Raw genomic sequence first — 20,676 nt, forward strand, 5'->3', positions numbered from 1 at the left:
GGCACTGTAAAACTAAAGGAGGCTTCATTTTGAAACTGCTCACTCATCTAAATTGATATCTACCGTAGAAAACCAGGTTGGAGCCAATGCGAACTATCCAGGATTTCAGATATTAAAAAAAAAACACCGTACAAACAAAATACATGTTTCATGAATCTTCCACTAAATGTAAATCATTGATTACTATTTTTTTTTTGTTACTGGAATAGATTCTAGTTTCTTCTAGTAATGGAGGGAAAGATATATGCACAGATAGCTCACGTGATGTTGTGTTTCACTTTCTCCTTCTCTCCACTTTACACAACACAACATTTTACTTGGATGAAACAAAGTACATTGTACATGTATTCTATGTTGGAATCTAAGGACGTAACTTCTTACCCAAGGTGCCATTAGTGCTATACAACCTAGATTATAATACATTTGCGTTCAATTATAGTGCCGCCACCACTCTTAGTCACTAAAATACATAGGAATAGTTATAACCTTGAAGACAGAGGAATAGGATTTCGAATTTCCAAACAAGGTCGAATCATTTGTGTGTGTTTGTGTGTAGGTCTGTGTGTGTTTGTAACTCTGTGTGAGAGGGGATTTATTACGTAATTATATGTGATAAAAACTTAAAATGGCATTATATATATATATATATATATATATATATATATATAGAGAGAGAGAGAGAGAGAGAGAGAGAGAGAGAGAGGGAGCATAAAAATTCCTGCAACGTCAGTCAGCAGTGTAGTTATTCTCAGTAACCAAGAAAAACGGGAACTTTAAATGACTGAAGAAGCAATAATATGTCGAAATATTTCTTACCGAACGAACTGCATACACTAAAAAATGTAAATTCGAAACAAGCTGATTTCACAGACCTCGTGGGAAAATGCAGCGGAAGACATGTTAGCGGTTTAAAGAAGGAACTGAAAGGGAGTGCCTTGCTTAAACCATGTAGCTGCAAGCCTAAACCTTGCCTTAACATATAATGAAATTGAGACGATGTCAATTCATTCGCCAGACCTTTTCTACCGCACGATAGACTCGTACCAAACGGCGTTTGGTAGATTCGTCTCCCCCTTCCACTTCTCGGCGACTTTTGTGGAGTGTGTGTGTGTTGGGGGGGGGGGGGGTAATTTGCAATAACCTGTTTTTCCAATAACTTGTTTCATTACCAAAATCGATGGTACATGTCACTTGGCATAATAACTAAATTCAGCATAAGTACAACAATAAACAAAGCACACAAAAAACCCAAAGCATTTGCATTATTGTTTTGTATAAGTCTTTCGTAGGAGTCAAAAACTATACTAACTGTGGAGTTTTTTCCACTATATTTCCAGGGTACACACGGTTCAGCGAATAGTGCCTGCAGAATGCTACATTATTAGCTTAATCTGAATATGTATATTGTTGTACTTTAGAATAGATACTGTTAATAATGATCATGTCCTTATTACCTGCTGTACAATTAACAGCTATATTTTTAGATGGACATGAATAGATTTTGAATGATATTTTGTTACATATTACGTTGTGAGTGATCCACGTTTTACAAGTCCTGCATACAGTGGACCACTCTCTTCCATACTTACTTTTCTGCCAATCTTGCAAAGCATGCATTGCTGTTCTTGGTTATTCTATACTTGATTGTACATATATTCTATTATGTACTTTACGATCTACACTGCATTACGTATTTCTTACAAATTGATAAAGCAGTATGATTTGTGCAATGTATATGCTTTGAATTTTGTTTCAGTCTTTTGTTGGATGGAAATAAATGATAATTGAATTAAATTGAATTGAATTGAAAAACGATATGAATAAATGACTTTTACGGATTACAACTGATTTATATTTCTGATTCAATAATTGATAGAATTTCATTCATTAACGTCCATTGTCACTTCATTAAACAGAAGCTTCGTATTAGTCGTAGTATACAACTAACATGGCAATGAAAATTGTGCATATCTTTTTTTATGTCATTATCATCCGCATTATTCAAAGTAGTGATTTGTTGACACTGGTACGCGATCGCTTAATCGGGCTTCGCAAAAATAGCGATATTATACATTAAAAATACAAAATAGCGATCTACCGACGAGCATTTATGGCTTGTGTGACATGGAACACTCAAGTGTGCAAGAGATGATAACATAATATGGTCAATTCGTTATAATATATGTCTCCAATGTTATTCTCAGTGCTTTTATTTCTCATGTGCCTATTTGTTTTTACGTAAGCATCGACAAGAAATTACTCCAGTCAGTTTCAGTGCTGCAACGAGTAACGTATCAACCCTCCGTTCAGCCTCTCCCTCTTCAGCCCCAACTTAGTAAACTGAAGCTGTCATATTGAGGCAAAGTTTCAGAGGTGACGTGCGCCAACCCTCTGGAGCTGCCCAAGTCTGATCCAGGGATTTCTGACGAACTTGTCAAGGGTTAATAGAGTTCACGCGCGACTGACCTTGACACAAAGAAGAGCCAAGGGGGAAAATCGGGTTAGATCATCAAGCTGAAACGAAGCAAACCGCTAAACATATTGTGGTTTTGAAAATAGAGGAGGCAGCTCGAAAGACCGATTTTGTTTCAATTTGTTAGGCCGTGGTTTCTGTCTTATTATCTTCCAATCTGGTTTTCCCTTTCTTTTTACCCTCACCTGTTCCATCCTCATTGTCGACGCGCTTAGTGACAGAACATCCATCTGTCATAGCTCCTGTTTCTATCCTCACACTTTAAGCTTCTGCGGATGTACTCGTCTTACTAATGCCTGCTCATGTTTTGGACATTTACTCTACCTGTACCATAAGTTGTTAGGCCATTAGGTCATTTCAACGACGTAGGCTTTAACTCGAACTTCAAATGCGCACAACTGGCAAGTTGTCAGCACAGCGACAAGAGGCATAACTCATTCCTTGAATAAGGCCTACAGCTTTGACTCATCATATCAAGATATACATCACATTATACGATGATAACGATCTAGGGTATTTGCTGTGCTCCCATGCACATTTCCTTTACCCTCCGATGCAACTTAAGCAGCGTCGCGTTTATGAATCAACAATGTGTGGACAGTCGAACAGCTTCGAAAACCGTCAGAGGACTTTCATATTAATATTCCTCCTGGCCATATCACTCGCCTGTCTGCCACGTTCCATCCAGACGAAAGGCGGAAATCTGAAACGAGATTGAGGTAATGATTCATTCCAACGACTGATGGGATGATGTAGACCTAATCATTTACACAAGACGTACAACTAAACCTCATTCCGCAGGTCATCATGTCCGGAATCCTAGTAGATTTAGCGTAGATGAAGCAATAGTACGTGAATAGCCATCATTTCCATGAAATTGCATTTTTCATGAAGAAAATTAATTTGTTTTTAGTAATCATGCATCAAATAACAGGATAACAGGATATGGAAGCATTTCATGGCATTCCCCAACATCGTTTCATTTCATGTGTAAGCGTGCTTATTCCTTTTTAAGCGAAAACAAATCAACGTACAAATGATTGATTAGTGTTGCACATAAACTGCAGGATATATTAGGATTGTTTACAATTGAATTGCCCCACATTAGACTAAAGAAAGAGACAGTAAAGAGACTTATGACGCATGTACACGCAATTATGTGATCACACGGTAATAGTAGCACGGTCACATCTACTATGTGAACATATGCAGAAATATCTTACTACAAGATACATTTTGGAATCAAAATCAATATATTAGTAAAATCCCATGGGGGACATGGCGATATTGTTGCTAATTCACAAAAGAGGGAAGGAAAAATAATTTTTTTTAATGAAGATTTCACTAGGTATACACAAACACTCCTTTCAGGGCAATACTATTATGGTACGTGTGAATTGAGACACAAGACTATACCACCTCTCCTAGTGGCGTTGAGGATACACCTATAATATCCTCCTATCTTATGACGTTGATGATCGTGCGTAGACAACATACTTGTGGAAACAGTGCATCAAATTCAGTCTATTGACCGATGCTTAATGAATGCTTAAAATAATGGACAATCACTAGGTGCTATTTAAAGATACATGCATGATGATGATGATGATGACTCTATCCCGAAGGACGCCAGAGGGCCTGTAATTGTTTTCTCGTTGTCTAACGGTCTGTCGGTTTGTACGTCGTAGGATTTTGATAATAGTGGGACAGACTATTATAGAATAAGATGCAATATCCATACCCGTATCTTGACACGCTGAAAGGATGGTAGAACGTAGGTTATGTGCCAATATATTCATGCATTTGCCCTTTCTGGTCGAGAACACTGATTAAATTGCTTGATTACTGAAGTGTAGTAACCATATCAACCATATACTCGCAGATTATTAGGCTGCACGAAGTCATTTCGAAACACATGAGAGCCACACCCACATTTTGTTGATAATCGCCTACACGCTGTTTACCATTTACCGCGAAAGACGAAAGATGCCAATCTTCAATCAGTTACAAATTCCCCAAAGTTGCGTAAATAGATAATGAACTATACTTGTTCTGAAAAAAAAAACCAAGAATACTTTACTCGTGTCACTTGTTTCAAAAGGCTCGTGCAAAGTTGGCTAGCTGACTAAAGCATTTCGATAGAAGCTCGATGTCATGATTTTTGTTCACTTTTAGTGGACTTCTTCGTATTCAGAATAGCTATAACATGCATCAAATGTTAATGAGCTATGGATCTTAGTAAGGCAGCAGTGAACTACATCATCTAAAGAGTTTTATTACACAAGGTCCCTAGTGTTATATAGGGCTGAAATGATCACGCCATGACTCTGAGCTTTTGTTGACGATAGTTTTGCATAAGATGATGCCGAACAATAAGTCGTCCTACCTTGCTTCATCTGCCGCGTTAGAGCGAGGAATTTCATCCATGAGACGTTGACCTCTAGGTGTTTTCAGGCATCACTTGGAGGATCACCTCGGGGCCTTCCCAAGCGCTGGCCTCCCGATTCATATGAAAACGTCAATAAACAAGTATCACCTCGGGCATTCCCCGCTACCACTAAACGTCGTACACAATCAAGCCAGCCACCCGACCACAACAGACACAGTGTGCAAAGACTGGCTAACCGCGTGAACTCTAAAATCTCGCGTATTGGCATATTGGCACGATTCCATCGAGGATCGTTAAGTCCTCTGGCGACGAAGGGTAAGCTATCTCACTTTTTGTCCGTCTTTGACAAGTGGAGCTCAAATTGGAGGTTTCAGAGCAAAAAATCATGAATAGCTAACGATTTGTATGATAACTCGTCATACGCTGGTTACAATAAAAGTATGAATAGAACATGGGACATTTTCATTACGTTTAAACAAAGCTAGTTCTCAGTAGCTGTGTCAAAGACATATCTTGTGATAATGTTTATTATGGTTATCTATACTTAACTTCATTCATAGCTATATAGACCTTCCAACTGGCAGAGATGAGCAAGACACAAAGAGAGTCTTTATCACGTGTGGGGGCGCTGTGGCATAGTGGATAAGACTCCCGGCTCCCAATCGGAGGACTCGAGTTCGAATCCCGCCCAGTGCCTACGTCCTTGGACAAGATGCTTTTACCCACCATGTCCCTCTCGACCCAGGTGTATAAATGGGTACCTGGCAACGCTAGGGTAATAATAATGGCAGGGCCCTCTGGTAGAGCAGTGGTAACACTGAAGAGGCTACCCTGGGTAAATGAGACGTTGTTATTATTATTATTATTATTATTATTATTATTATTATTATTATTATTATTATCACAGGAGAAATTTCGTGGGGTAAACGTACCTATGTTCACCAGCAATGGGTTGCATTTTTTTTTTTTTTGCTATTTCCATTTTGATTGTTGTATTTTTGATTGTTTTATCAAGGTAATGGATACTATTATAATCTATAAAGCGACTGAAGGCTGACATAAACACTACACTCAAGAAGGTACCTCCTGAAGAGTTTAGTCAAAAGTCTTTTCGGAGTATTTTTCAGACAGATTTTTAGCACTTTTTTTTGTTGTTTTTTGCTGGTCTTATGATAATAGAGTTAATCGAAGCAGACAAAACCTATGACTATGAACCAATATATTTGAGAGATGCATGCTTGTTCGATTTCTTCCCAAGTCTCCGAGAGCGTCATCAATGAATCAATTGGTTCGATTTGAAAAAGGTTTAGTTCATTCTTCATGGTTTTCGTAGAAGATGCTATAGGGGAGTGGCTAAATCACATAGCCAAATATCCCAGGACTTACTAACAACTTTTTATTCATTCATTTAATATTCGTTCTTATTTTTTCAGTTTTGATATCTGTTTGGGGGTTTGAATTTATACTGGGACGAAGCTGCGATTTTATCAACGAATTTGAACTTGACGAAGAGATGCCTCTCAAATATTGCTTAATTATTATAATTTGAACAACAACAAAAAGCTGGAAACTTTAATTCAAGACATGTCAGGATGGTTCAGTTATGGAAGCGTTTATGCTGAATGTACCAGCCTATTGAAATGCTGATAAGTTCCTTTCATATCACGCGTTGAATGTGCTAGCCACTTTCTACCCTGCTCTTGCATCGCCGACCTGTCTGTCGTCGTCATAACCTTCTTCTAGCGCCCGACAAACAGGACTCAAATATTGTTTTAAATTCAAAAGAATACACTCGTCACTCGCCGGATTAACGGCTCCGTGAACCGCGAAAGTGCAGTAATAGAATTGTCCCTATTTATGCGTTGAAACCGACACTGTTTTGCTTCTCTCGGATATCCATTTTTGTCAAATTAGTAGCCTCCCACATATTCTCTTTTGCCCTCGGTAATTCGTGGCTATGACTATTTCAATAAAGTCTGACATGGTAATGGAACCACGCATGAACAACTGAGTCCTACCTAGTGTTATGCCACTTGGTGGAAGTACAAATAGATGGATACTAACTTCTTTAACTCAGAACGAGAAAACGTCTGCCGCATTCATTCTTAGTCATCGTCTCGTCTACTCTAGTTTTAAAGAGAGTTTTATCGAACAAAATAATTTGTAATAAGTCGTCATGAAAGTGACAATCCGCATGTAATTTCTCAGCAGTCATTCATCGAATGAATATCACTGAGAAGAGATATCAGTAGGGCTTATACTGTATATTCTTCTTATCAGCTCATTCTAAAAGCGTTCTATGCAATGACAGAATTCTTCACATTGAATCTCAAAATACATTTACCATGCAGTTCGGCTTTCTTCAGACAAGTGGAAAAATCACGTCTGATTGATAGTCAAACATGGGAAGAAAGCAAACCATGTTAAATCTTAATTAACTTTTTCATGCATATCCGATCCATTGATTAAAACTGGTGTCTTCAATGTATGTGGGACGATTTGCTATCATCTCATATATATATATAGGTATAGCTTACACATTGTATCAACAAAGCACCATTAAAAAAAATCGTACCGTGCTGATAACGGAAGTGCATTTTATTGAATCATTATTTAGGTCACTGCCTTACACTTTCAAGAGCAATTCCACACCATCTTCAAGTCGACTTTGATGAAAAAAAAAAGAAAAGAATTTAGACGAATGAACTGGTAAAAGAAGCTTCTTCAAAATAGGAACCCCAGTGAGAAAGTCATGGAGGCTTAAAGTTACACATGCTTTCACCCAATAGTTCTTTATGATAATTATTAGTAACGACGACTACAAAATAAATGCGATGATGATGTCGTCAACACAACTTCATATTGCTTTGTGCACAAAAACATCATAAAGAAAAAATATAAACAGCTACTATAGCAGCTACCCCAGCAGTCACTTGCGCTAGGTTATTAGCACAAACACTAAAGCAAAAGCAAAAAAAAAAAAAAAAAAAAGACAGCGTAAACAGAAATAAATTATTGTTTGAATTAACGCTCCAGGTCAAAGTTCGATTTCAACGGTCACCAAATTTCAGCTGAAAATATGTTATATTCCAGCGATGCCTTCCACTTGGTGAATATAACGAGAATTTCACTTGGTTTCAAGGATATAGATATCTTGGGAGATGCCCTCTTTTTGTAAGGATGGTTTAAGGTCAATCCTCGGTCAGGTAAGGTATATATTAGCACCTTAGAGATGTAAGTGAAAGACCATTGTAATGACGGCAGATTAGTCATTAAGTGATTATACCGGCATCGTAGTCGATAGCCCACTGCTGTTGTGAATAATTCTGTTCTCTTTGCTCTTGTTTGTTTCCATCTCAAAAAGTAAATGTGTGTAGCTTAATGACAGTCTTGTGAGGCAATTATGTCAATACCTCATCTAACTTCCATATAGTTGGCTACTGATCATATCTGTTTTGTGAATACGTGTGAACTCTGAAATTCCACAAACTTGTTTCTTTTTTAGGTCAGAATATAATGAAACCTCTACTATTGCTCTCTTTGAGTATGTTCTGTCTTCTCAAGGTAACCTGAAAATAATTGCTCTTGAAAGGACAATGAAAATTGTAAAAACAAAAAGAGATAGGGTGTATTCATGTATAAACAAAAATAGGTGAATGTGTCATCAAGATGTAGCAAGTACTCAAACATGGCGATGATATCATTACACGTAATATTTTTCCTTTAAACGGAGCGATGAGCTTCCAAAATTGCGAGAGCACATTGTATTGTTCATTATGTTTATATTTGTTGTACATGTAATTATCAATGTTATTTCTTTTTCTCGCTCTATACTAAGAGGTATGCATCGGTGAAGCGAACACATTCAAAGGGACGTATAATCGATTGTATACTATTTCTGTGTACAGTTACTTTAAAAAATGAGCGTTTCATCTTATAGTATGTTAGTTACGCAAATTTAGTAATATACCTAATCGACCACCATATATACCACTCATATTCCTTTCGTTATATTCCCCGTCAAATCTAAATTTCTATATCGAATGGAATGTTGTTGGCGGGAGTAATTGTTAACATAGCTTAAAGAACATTTGGAAAACTGTTTTGTCATAGGTTCGAGTCCCACTGGTTCCTTTCTTGCGACATGTTTGTTAATTTACAGATCAGCAGTTGCGATCTTAACAAATTTAATTTGAGAGGGAGACAAATTAAAGAAACTCACACCTATTTTTATGTATTTCAATAATTTCTTCTTCGTCTTGTTGAAATAGGCATGGGATATAAGAATAGTTGAACAGATCGTCGAAGTGTTGGGTGTTTGTTCCTGTATATGGTGTACTTGTTGAAAAGGCGTTCCAACGATTAAATGACAGCATTGATAAAACGTAAAACGTGCTGACACTATGAACTATTGATAAAGTGAGAACATTTTCATTTGAAGGATTACAAGTAACAGGTTTGCTTCCGGACTTTTGTTGTAAAGCAACGATATTTCTAACAATGGTATTCAAAGAGCATTTCGACACCTATCTCCTTACTATTTGTGACAGCAGATGAAGACTGTGACAGTAGACCCCTATACCATTGTACTACTTCAATGTGGCATGAATCTATCACACTTTTAAGTGAAATCATTGCAAGGACGAGAATTACTGTATACCGCAATATAGCCTTTGAAATCCTTGTGGTTGAAGACCAGCCAGCAATACCCTAGCAAAAGAACTTCAGCTTCTGACACGTCAATAACCGAGCAACTGACTTGTTCAGCGTGACCAAACGGGGTGGGAGCCTTGTGCTAATCACAGGTAAACATGGCAATCCAAAGCACCTCGGGCGCACACCGACGTGAGGGATAAAAGGAAAATCTTATTCTGCGCCGTAGTTTCTTGGAGAAACTAATAGGTGTGAGAAAAGACGATTATCGGGCTATTGAAAATGTAACTGAATATTCACACAAAAGGGGGAAAATCGCACTTGGTGCCTCTCGCAGCTATGGTATAGTTTCAAGAAAGCCACGTCACTAGGAACAGGTTTTGTGTAATATATAATGGTAAATAGTAGCATTCTTGTGAGGTTACAAGGGGAATATTGCCTGCCTGCCTGTCTTGGTATGTACATTTCTCCCCCCCCCCCCCCCTCTGTCTCTCTCTGTGAGACGTGTAGGCTTTTCTGTTATTGAAGTTAGGTGAGAGAGGGCAGACAAACAAAGAGTACGGTCCCTCCTCTTCTGCGTACATTATTGTATAAAAATTCATATTCTTCTACGTAAATGATTCCTTTTCTTCTATTTACATCATGCCTATTCTTCTATGTAGGCCTTTATTATTCCTATGATATGTACAACATTTCCCTATAAGTAAGGCTGGCAAAAAAGAGGCCTTATGGTATGCCGGCTATTGTTGCAAAATTGTCCAGTCCTGGTTAGTAAGCATCTGATTCACACATTGTTACTAGCTTACTAAGATCCTTTGATCATGACGCCATGCTTCTACGTATAGATAACACACCTTTTCAGTGCTAAAGTCAACTCCTCCATTTCTGTCAGGCTTGAATGAAGTCTTCCTGTATTTTTTTTGAATACCACAAGCATGCAGGTAGACGCCATATGCCATTTTTACTGTTAAAAAGTGCAACTAGGGAAACATGATTAGATAAAATGCTGAAAATTACTACCACGATATACGAGTAGTAGACACCCTCATAGATTCCTACAAGCAACGAACTTAAACTTCAAACAATTTTTCTACCCCTCTCAATCCATTGTTGATTTCCTACGGACAAAATTATTCATGGAGGTCGAAGCAGGCAGCTACGTAGCTCCATGGTCGAAGTGTGCTTTGAATACGTCGCAAGAAGAGAGAAGAGATCACTATTTGGATCAAAGATGTGTTTGACACTGTCTGTAAAACTGTCTCCCTGGAGGGATTTGCATGACGCAAAGTTCTCTTTAGGGATTTCGCGGTATAGAGACTGTAGTAACAGGAACAACAAGAGGATGAAGTATCCTCCGTAAATGACATCATGAAGGTTATCACAAAAAAACCTTGCCTTGTTTCATTATTTTAAAAAAATAATCTTACATCAATATTGTGGCACAGTTTGGTCCATGATGATGCACAGCATAAGTCAGTTGATTTCTGTGTACTTGTGTGTGTGTGTGTGTGCATTATGTGTGTGTTTATATGTGAGTCTTCCTGTGTGTTAATACATTTGCGAATGAGATTCTTTCTTTTACAATTCATTTGATCCGATTAGGTGGCACCTTAAATCTAAGGGTCCTTACACAAGATTATAATTCTTGGCATGGAGTTTCAGTCATTGCTGCTCGCTGCTTTCGTGTGCAAAATGTGTGATTGCACTATGTACTGTATTGTTTTTGATTTGCATTACTGCAGCTTAAGAAAATCATATTTTCCACGAAAGAAAATCCACTAACTTCATTTTCTGATGAAATTCTCTTTAGTAGGCGAGTTTAAAGTACTGTAGTCACATTGCTTTTATATTGCGGCACTCTTTGCACCTGTAAAACCCATCGCGCTTTTGTGTACGAGAACGGATCTGTGAAATGAGAACGAATTTTTGGAAGCTTGAGATTAACAATGTGCTTACTGATCCTTGTCATCCACTCACGCTCAGCTTTATCCGACGCTCCAGGCGACTTTTCATCTGTTCCGAGCCCTCTCTCTGATGTGTCGCAAGGTGGTAACTAACCGTGTACATCATGTATAATACACTTTCTACACGTTACGATGGTAACCGAAACCAACCAGCAGTTGCCCCCTTTGCGCATACTCGTTTCATACTTCCCTCTAGAGTCGACAGTCGGTCGTCGAGATGTTTTTAGTGTATCATTTAGATTTGTTCAAACATAGGTGACCGAACATACGTTGTGATGTACACTTGCACTGTGATTATTTTATCGTCATCTGCCCTGTTTATGTCCGATGGATCAGTGATTTGGTTTTGTTTCACTCCTTGTTTTTCTCCAACATTGTGATAGTGTAATGTTTTAGTTTTTATTTGGCCAAGTGTTGTTTGAATATTCCAATCTTAGCTTGCATGTTTCTGTTAATACATGTGCCTCCCTCGCCAAAGTGAATAATTTGCACACTGTAGCTTAGTAACACCACTTTGTCTGTGTTCATTAAATACAAAATTGCGAATACGGTATATTGGTCAGATTAAAATCTTTACGCAGACAAAAGAGTCACACACACACACACACACAAACACACATTTAATACATATACAGACACACACACGTAGGGTCTACTCGTTATCAGGACCTCTGTGTAAATGTTTATTTGGCTCATATATATATATATATATATATATATACCTGGTATATACATATATATCTATATATACCTTATATATATATATATATATATATATATATATATATATAAATTTAAGAATTCACAAGACAAACAAGGAATAAAGAATTACGAATACGGAATATTGGTTAGACTAAAATCTTTACGCAGACCAAAGAGTCACACACACACACATACACACACACACACACACACACACACACACACACATTTAATACATATAAAGACACACACATGTAAGGTCTACTCGTTATCATCAGGTCCTGTGTAAATGTTTATTTGGCTGATATATATATATATATATATATATACATATATATATACATTTTAGAATTCACAAGACAAACAAGGAATAAAGAATAAGTATACGGAATATTGGTCAGACTAAAATCTTTACGCAGACCAAAGAGTCACACACACACACACACACACACACACACACATATTTAATACATATAAAGACACACACATGTAAGGTCTACTCGTTATCATCAGGTCCTCTGTGTAAATGTTTATTTGGCTGATATATATATATATATATATATATATACATTTTAGAATTCACAAGACAAACAAGGAATAAAGAATTACGAATACGGAATATTGGTCAGACTAAAATCTTTACGCAGACAAAAGAGTCACACACACACACACACACACACATGTTTAATACATATACAGACACACACACTAGGGTTTACTCGTTATCATCAGGTCCTCTGTGTAAATGTTTATTTCGTATATATATATATATATATATAAATTTTAGAATTCACAAGACAAACAAAGAAAACTTTGCAGACTAGCACATTTTCTTCCAGAGCTCCCTCAAGATACTAAAGTAATCAACCTCCTATCCCACCTCTATGTAACCGATGATTGTCGTCAGTGACAGTTCGAGAGAACTTGTAACCAGTGTAATATGTTTTGATAGTAGCTGGCATGGTTGTGTCATGAGTGTGCGTTGCAGTTCCATTTCGCTTTTGTTCCCGTGTAGCTTGTACCGCTGTTATTTTATTTGCTCTCATTCCAAGCTCAATTTGCATTTCATTTTGATTGCTCTGAAGTTATTAGTCATCACTCAGCGTGCTGGGCATGTGCTATCAGCGTTGTCATAAACGTGTCGTGTTCATGTTCTTGCCACGCTTGACATGGATCCTGGAGACGACTGCCGTGTCAGTACAAAGAGTATAACATAAAGGAGAAAATAACATACACTAATGGGTATCTCATATCGTAATTCTGAGCTCGTATACGTTTCCGCTTTCTTTCCAATTAGCGTGTGATTGTCATCCTATTGGATCCCTCGGCAGCATCTGCAACCAGACGACCGGTCAGTGTCCCTGTAAGGATGGCGTTACGGGACTCACTTGCAACAGGTGTTCACTTGGATTCCAACAAAGCCGCTCACCTGTAGCCCCATGTATAAGTGAGTGACGTATTCTCCTTTATCTTTACATTAAAGTCATTCTTCTCAAATCTTCATTTGATTTTATGATTTTGCACGGCAATGGCACATATACGTGACATGCAGAGTCCGCAGGTTGAGATCGCACTGTTAGTGATGCTTTTGCACATATTTGTTTCTCCCTGCATAAATCAATAATAGCCCATTTGAATTCACCTGCATTATGGGAATCGTGACATTAGTATGTAACAGAGGCCTATAAGTCATTGTTCTTGGATTACTGAACATTTTGATACGAAAAAAATCGGTAAATAGATATAAAAGCTATCATTTTGAAGTTTACAGTGTCAAAGGTAAGAATGCGCAAATGTAGGTCTATTCCGGATTCCGACATTGTGGCACCGGTTATCTGCCAAGAAACAGAAACCCCCAAAAGACAGAATCATTTATTTCTTGGCGAAGGTCACAGTTTTAATTCTACAACAAACCGATATATATATAGTGACCCTAGAAAACAGCAGTGTATTTTCGATTTCCCCTTTTCAACATAACAGATTTTCCATTTTATCATGTAATAAGCTCCTTAACCAGTACTTCGCTCTACGACATACTGATAGTAGTTTGATATGTAGAGCGCAACAAGCTCAGTCTTGTGCGTATGTCCCAAACAAAATGTGAAGACACAAAGACAATGTAATTCGTGTGCCTCAAATCAAATAAAACAGCATCACGATACTGTCTTGCACAAACAGTAATGATCCCATGCACCCTGCACTCATGATAAGCGAGCATCAAGGCTCGCTGAATTGCACCTTAATTCGTTCCCGCGGAACTGCTGTATGTTTGGTAGTTGATGAAGTGCATTACACTACCGCCTATCCCTTTGCACAGAACTCATGCCTTAACACCTCCAATTTCAGATGTGCTACAAAGACATTGTTTATGTTGTCGTTTCCTCTTCATTAATTCTTTCGAGATTTTCGTCACCGATATTTCGTTCTTTTTCCCATTATCCATGTCTTGATCATCATTATCTCCATCTTCATGACCATCTTCACTTCACACCCATTGGCAACCTCTTCCTACTCCTTCATAGGGATCAAAGGTAATTATCATCTTGCATCATGCGCTCATGCTCTCACTACGCACTTAAAGCATGTGTAACAGCCCTAATCAGCACATTAACGAGAAAATAGGTGTTCTGATGGACATGGCCGAGAAACGTGCTGGTTTGAGAAAAGCCCGTGTACGTCAAAGGCACTCATTCAGTCCTCAGTTATTCATTATTGATCGATTATTTCTTATGACATATGTCCTGTCATCGAATCTTCCTTATTTTGTTCACACACCATGCATACATTTCCTGTGTTATGCGCAGTCCCATTGGTTGACAATTGTTTGGTGTTCCATTCGCTTTATCACTGTTCGTGAAGTGCGTCATAAGTATTCCCTGCTGGTTTCGTTGTTCCCCCGTTTCCCATAATTATTGTGAGCAATCACTCGGGAAGCATTAATAAAGTCATTTCACCAGGTACATGCAGTGATATTTACCTTCATGAATAACCAGAAAGGATCTCTGTTCGTACCATATCTTTACTTCAGTTTACATTCAGTGGAGGTTTTTCCTTCCGAAAGTCATATTCGTAATATATATTATTTGGCAGCCCTTAAGAGTATGACATTGTTTGCTTAAACATGAAAGAGCGTCCTGAGCAGTACCATGAAACCGTTTGTGGCATTTCAACGACAACAAGAAACTTTTCTTCAAATTAAGAGGCAATGGCATGTGTTTATGTGCGTATGTTGCTGCATCATGTGTGGGGAACAACGTCAAAACGCATTGTAGTAGTCAAAGAAAATGTCTGAATGTAACTGATGAAACAAAGACACAGTAAATTCGTTAATATAAGATGATATGAAAGCAGTGTTTACATGCAACGTTATAGCCAACGACTGAGTGTGATACATGTACCTGGAAAAGGAATTCTATTCATTTACTGTACGAATCCTAGAAAACTGATTTGGCATTTAACCATTCATGTGCAGTATGACGGGTTTTTAGATTTGTTTCTTTTTTATTTTTGAATTAATTGGAAGTGTTTGCCTATGTAGTGAAATCAACATGAGCTTTATTACTTGTGTTTTAAATGTACTTAGTATTCTTTACTATATTTTACATAATAGTTTTCTCTGACTTCCTTTCATAAGTGAACAGCAACCTCATTAGGTTTCTTCTGTAATTCTCTTTTGGATATAAAATGCATACGTTCAAGCGTCTCTTGGGATCTTAAAGCCATATGGTGTTCAAACGTATATATATATATATATATATATATATATATATATATATATATATATATATATATATTTGCATACGTTTGAACACCATATGACATTATTATATATAACATACATATATGCATATATATATATATATATATATATATATATATAGGCTCACAACATTAGTGATTAAGGAAACTCCGTGAAAGAAGTTGTTTAACGAATTTTCGCCCAGAGACCTTTGCCAAGTTAATGGCAGATTTTATTCTCAAGATGGTATGATTAACTTGACAAAACCCTATGGGCAAAAATTTGTTAAAACAACGTCTTTCACGGAGCTTCCTTAATTACTACTGTTGTGAACAGGTTCGGTGTAATAATGTCAGAGGTAAAAATGTCAGAGGTAAAAATGTCAGAAGTAAAAATGTCAGAGGTAATAATGTTAGAGGTAAATATGTCAGAGGTAAAACATTTCTACTTCTGACATTTTTACCTCATTTCTACTTCTGACATTTTTACCTCATTTTTACTTCTGACATTTTTACCTCTGACATCTTTACCTCTGACATTTTTACCTCTGACATATTTACCTCTGACATTTTTACCTGGCACCTGTGAACCAATGTCTTCTTAGACCCCGAGCAGAAAACCTTTACATGCATTTATATCAAGGTTCGACACTAACTTTTTCTTTTGGTGGCCCGACAATGCAATTTGTTGGCCCCTTGTCACCGCTATAATGTCGAGCCCTGTTAATGTATATATGTATGTATGTATATATATGTATATATATATATATATATATAATGAATTTCCGTATAATGGATTGGAATGTATCCATAATGCAAAATGAATTTTGTAGAAAGAAACCAGCTCAAGAGCTCAGACGCTACAATCGCATACTTTGACAAATACCCCAATAACCTCCCAACATTATGAGAAAACGTATATCGCTCCTTTCATTTCATTCTTTCTCTCCATCCCAGAAAGGATGGTAAAAAAAAAACTAATTCTCTGCTCCAATTCTCTAACGGTTCCCTTAGCAGTAAGCCTCGCCGATCCTAATCTGGCCATAACGCTAGTGAAAGATACGACACCCAGACAAATAAAGAACAAACAACACGGAAAGAGTGAAGGGAAAATGGTTGAAATGAAATCTGCGCATTGGGGCAAGTTTTGGCGGCGGTCTTTTGGTAACGCGAGCCTCGCCCAGGTGCCGAATGAGCAGACGCGTTCCAATCCAAGTACAAACCTATTTTCAAGCAGACAGACGAAATGCGTCGTATTTATTCAAGCATTAGAATGCTATTTTCTCTTCTGATTGTGGAAGTGAAAGACGGCAAAAAAAAAAAATGGAATGGAATTGCGAACACACAAAGTGAGAATTGCGGGTCATGCAAGAGCCAAAGCCACGGCGTTCGATGAATGCAAACTATCTCCTTCCTGGAGAGCCTCCGTGGCTGGAAAGGTTGTTTCAGCGTGGACTTCACTCACTTGTAACCAAGATATCATTGTACACTGACAATTGCTGTAAACTATGACATTTATTGATATCTAAACCAAAGAAGACACGATTTTGACGAATCGTATCCCTAGTCAGAAGACCCTGAGGCTATTAATCTTTTAAGTGTGTTTTGAATAGTCAAGTTCTTACACTACCCTGTACTGTGTAATAACAATTGATTACAACAAGTCTAAATTGCTAAATCATTCACCAGGATGGATGTGTGTACATCATTTGCAAATCAACCAATTGCGTGTAGCTACCCCCTCATGTCAGCTATTATTTACCATATATGACATTTCACCGTGTAAACAAAGAGGAAGGCATTGCCTACTGAGACAAGACCGTCCTGATGTTGCATAAACATCACACTACTAAATCATATTTTTACCTAGCTGTAAACACTGAAGACTAGAGTGAGAATTTGTATTTGATGTCAGTTACTCTACGCTTATTGCTATTATATTCTGTGTCCACCCGAATGACGTAACAAAAAATCAAGAGTTTGTTGATCATTTGTACATTTTTTGGAGTATAATTATATTGTGGATGTTTGCTAAAAGCCGCAATAGATTAAAGGTGAACAGATTTCCTTACCACATCAATTTGCAGTCTTCTTGCGTCATGAATATCCTTATCCAGTATGAAAACAGTCCTCTCCATTTGTTGAGCCATACACTTTGTCCCCCGAGGCACCTTCTTGTGGACTTCCCATGACAACGTTGTCCGCACTATTTGTCGCAGACCCTTTCTGCGGCTTGAATGCAGCATATGCCTATTATTGATGAAACGCCGCAACATTTTGTTATTTAGCAATACCTTTCGTTTGAAAGAATAAAAAAAAAGATAAGAAAAAGTGTAGGGGCAGCGGTGCATTGCAAAATAGTTGTTGTTGTTGTTCATTTTCCATCTGTGAAGATGGCTGGATAGCCCATATTCAGCTACACTAAGCTGGTCTTCCATGGGGTCCAGTTGGATGTGGGGTGGGACCACTTCACCGGGTTAGACACCCTGCTCTTTGCGATGAATGAATGAAGCGGGATCTTTTACGTGCATGAGCTGTGACTCTCTCATACACGGGACCTCCATTTTATGTCCTATCCGAGGGACAGAGTGTTTTGCCTCTTGCTAGAGGGGACGGTATGTTTACACACAACATTGCTCAGTCCAGACTCGGGTTCGAACCCGGGCCGCGTGATCGTGAGGCAGACGCGCTACCGACTGAGCCAACTCACCGCCCTAGTAACACTATATATGACACGGAAAATTTGTCAGATTTCAGTGAATAAGTCGTTTTGAAAGACGGAAACGATAACCATCTTAATTGCATTTTATTGAAAACCCATGTTGCCTTAATGGATGCAGGAATAATTTCAAGGCTGCTAAAGTGATTGATTTCCACAAATAACTTCGAACTGAAGGTTCCTTCAGCCGACAAAGCACTTTTAAAAACGTGTAACTGTTGTAAATTTACCTTGTTCGGGATTAGCAAAGGTTATGAAAATTGATTTATAAAGAACTTTTCTTGGGACTCAGTTAAAGCCTTAACTTGCCTTCTGTCATGGTGATTGCTGTGGCTATCGCTGTTTTGAATACAATGTGGTAAATAGTGTAGGATGTAACATGTCGCCTCTGATTTTCGGCTTTTACTTATCACTTCGTATAGATATCAAAGTGAAAAAAAAAGAGTGAATGATTATTCCAATTCTAGTATACATGCATGATAGGCAATTGCAATTTTCAAAATCAGGGATGACGTTCATTTTTACAGAATTCAAGGAGACAGGCCAGTGCACACAATATTTACAACAGACACGTTGATAGAGATGCGTTTACACAATGATCCCGGTGGTCACAGCAGCCCCGTTTGCCCGAAACGTAGTGCGCCGTGGGTAGATCCTGTCCCCCCCCCCCACCCCCCCCCCCCTTCGCATTCTAGTCTTGTTTGTTCCAGTCCTCGCCCCGATGAACATTATATAGATGATGACTGGCGGGAGAGGGAACATACCGAATGTTCCACCCGAAGGGTTTGAAATGCTATTGAGGGAGGTTATAAGTCCCGGACGAAGTCGAGGGACTTATAGCCTCCCGAAATAGCATTTCAAACCCCACAAAATTAAGGAATCTTTAAAAATCTTTTTCTCTACAACCAGAAGTGATAAAGCTAAGTTAATACTATGACTTAGTACATTGATGACTGTAGTTTCAAGTTGCTCATGGCGGAATCAGGGGTGCCCCCCATGGGACCCAGGGGAGGGGTCCTAATGGAGCCTAAATTGTACATTTTCATCTTCTTCTTGAAAACCTCTTGATGATTTTTTTTACCAAACTTGGCAGGTATGGTAGCATCCCTAGGGGGTTAGGATCTCAATTCCTTCAATTGGGCACCCTGCCCCCCCCCCCATGAAGGAATCTTTAAAAAATCTTCTTCTCTAGAACCAGACGTGATAGAGCGAAGTTAATACTACGATTTAGTACATTGATAACTGTTGTTTCAAGTTTGTACATGGCGGAATCAGGGGTGCCCCCCTTGGGACCCAGCGGAGGGGGACCTAAATTGTACATGTTTATGATTATTATCGAAAACCCCTTGATGGATTTTCACCAAACTTGGTAGGTAGCATGCCTAGGGGGTGAGGATCTCAATTTGTTCAACTGTGCACCATGCTTCCCTTGGGGCCCCCTAGGGAGCCCACACCCCCCCCCCCATTAAGGAATATTTACAAATCTCCTTCTCTAGAACCAGAAGTGATGAAGTGAAGTTGATACCATGAATCCCTCCCCCCCCCCCCGGAGTCGTGGGGGGGGGGTGGGAGGGATCCAAATGTGGGCCTAAATTGTACATTTTCATCTTCTTCTTGAAAACAAGATAATCGATTTTCATCAAACTTGGCAAGTAGCATTCCTAGGGGGATAGGATTTCAATGTGTTCGAATGGGCGCCATACGCCCCTTGGGGACCCAGGGGGCCCAAACCTCCTAAATTAGGGAATATTCAGTAATATTCTTCTCTATACATCAGAAGTGATAGAGCTTTAAGTCTTTTTTTTTCGAAACTGCAGAGTCCAACTTTCTAAGTACAGTGTACTTGGCAGGTATTTTGACCAGTGTGATGGAATATGCAAATGGACACCATGCCCCCAGCTCTCAAAGCTGCCCCCCCCCCCCCAAGTTTCCAATGTTCTCAGGTAAGAGTCTGCAAGAATGCATGGAAGGTGAACTTGCGATACTCAGGTGAGCGCGAGACCCCCGGGTCTCCTGTATTTGTCGTCTAGATTACTTC

General features: G+C 38.5%; 1 protein-coding gene across 1 annotated transcript in view; it reads left to right on the forward strand.

Annotated features, from left to right (window-relative positions):
* The window catches only part of LOC139742817 (netrin-1-like), an 87,075-nt gene that overhangs the window by 59,072 nt on the left and 7,327 nt on the right, over window positions 1-20,676 (forward strand). The window contains exon 3 of the mRNA XM_071653332.1: window positions 13,479-13,628. Coding sequence (XP_071509433.1) covers window positions 13,479-13,628 — 150 coding nt within the window. The remainder of the gene's footprint in view (window positions 1-13,478; window positions 13,629-20,676) is intronic.

Source organism: Diadema antillarum, unplaced genomic scaffold, assembly GCF_040938485.1.
Source record: "Diadema antillarum isolate AM-2024a unplaced genomic scaffold, OU_Dant_1.0 seq00001021_RagTag, whole genome shotgun sequence".
In the NCBI taxonomy this organism is placed as follows: Eukaryota; Metazoa; Echinodermata; class Echinoidea; order Diadematoida; family Diadematidae; genus Diadema; species Diadema antillarum.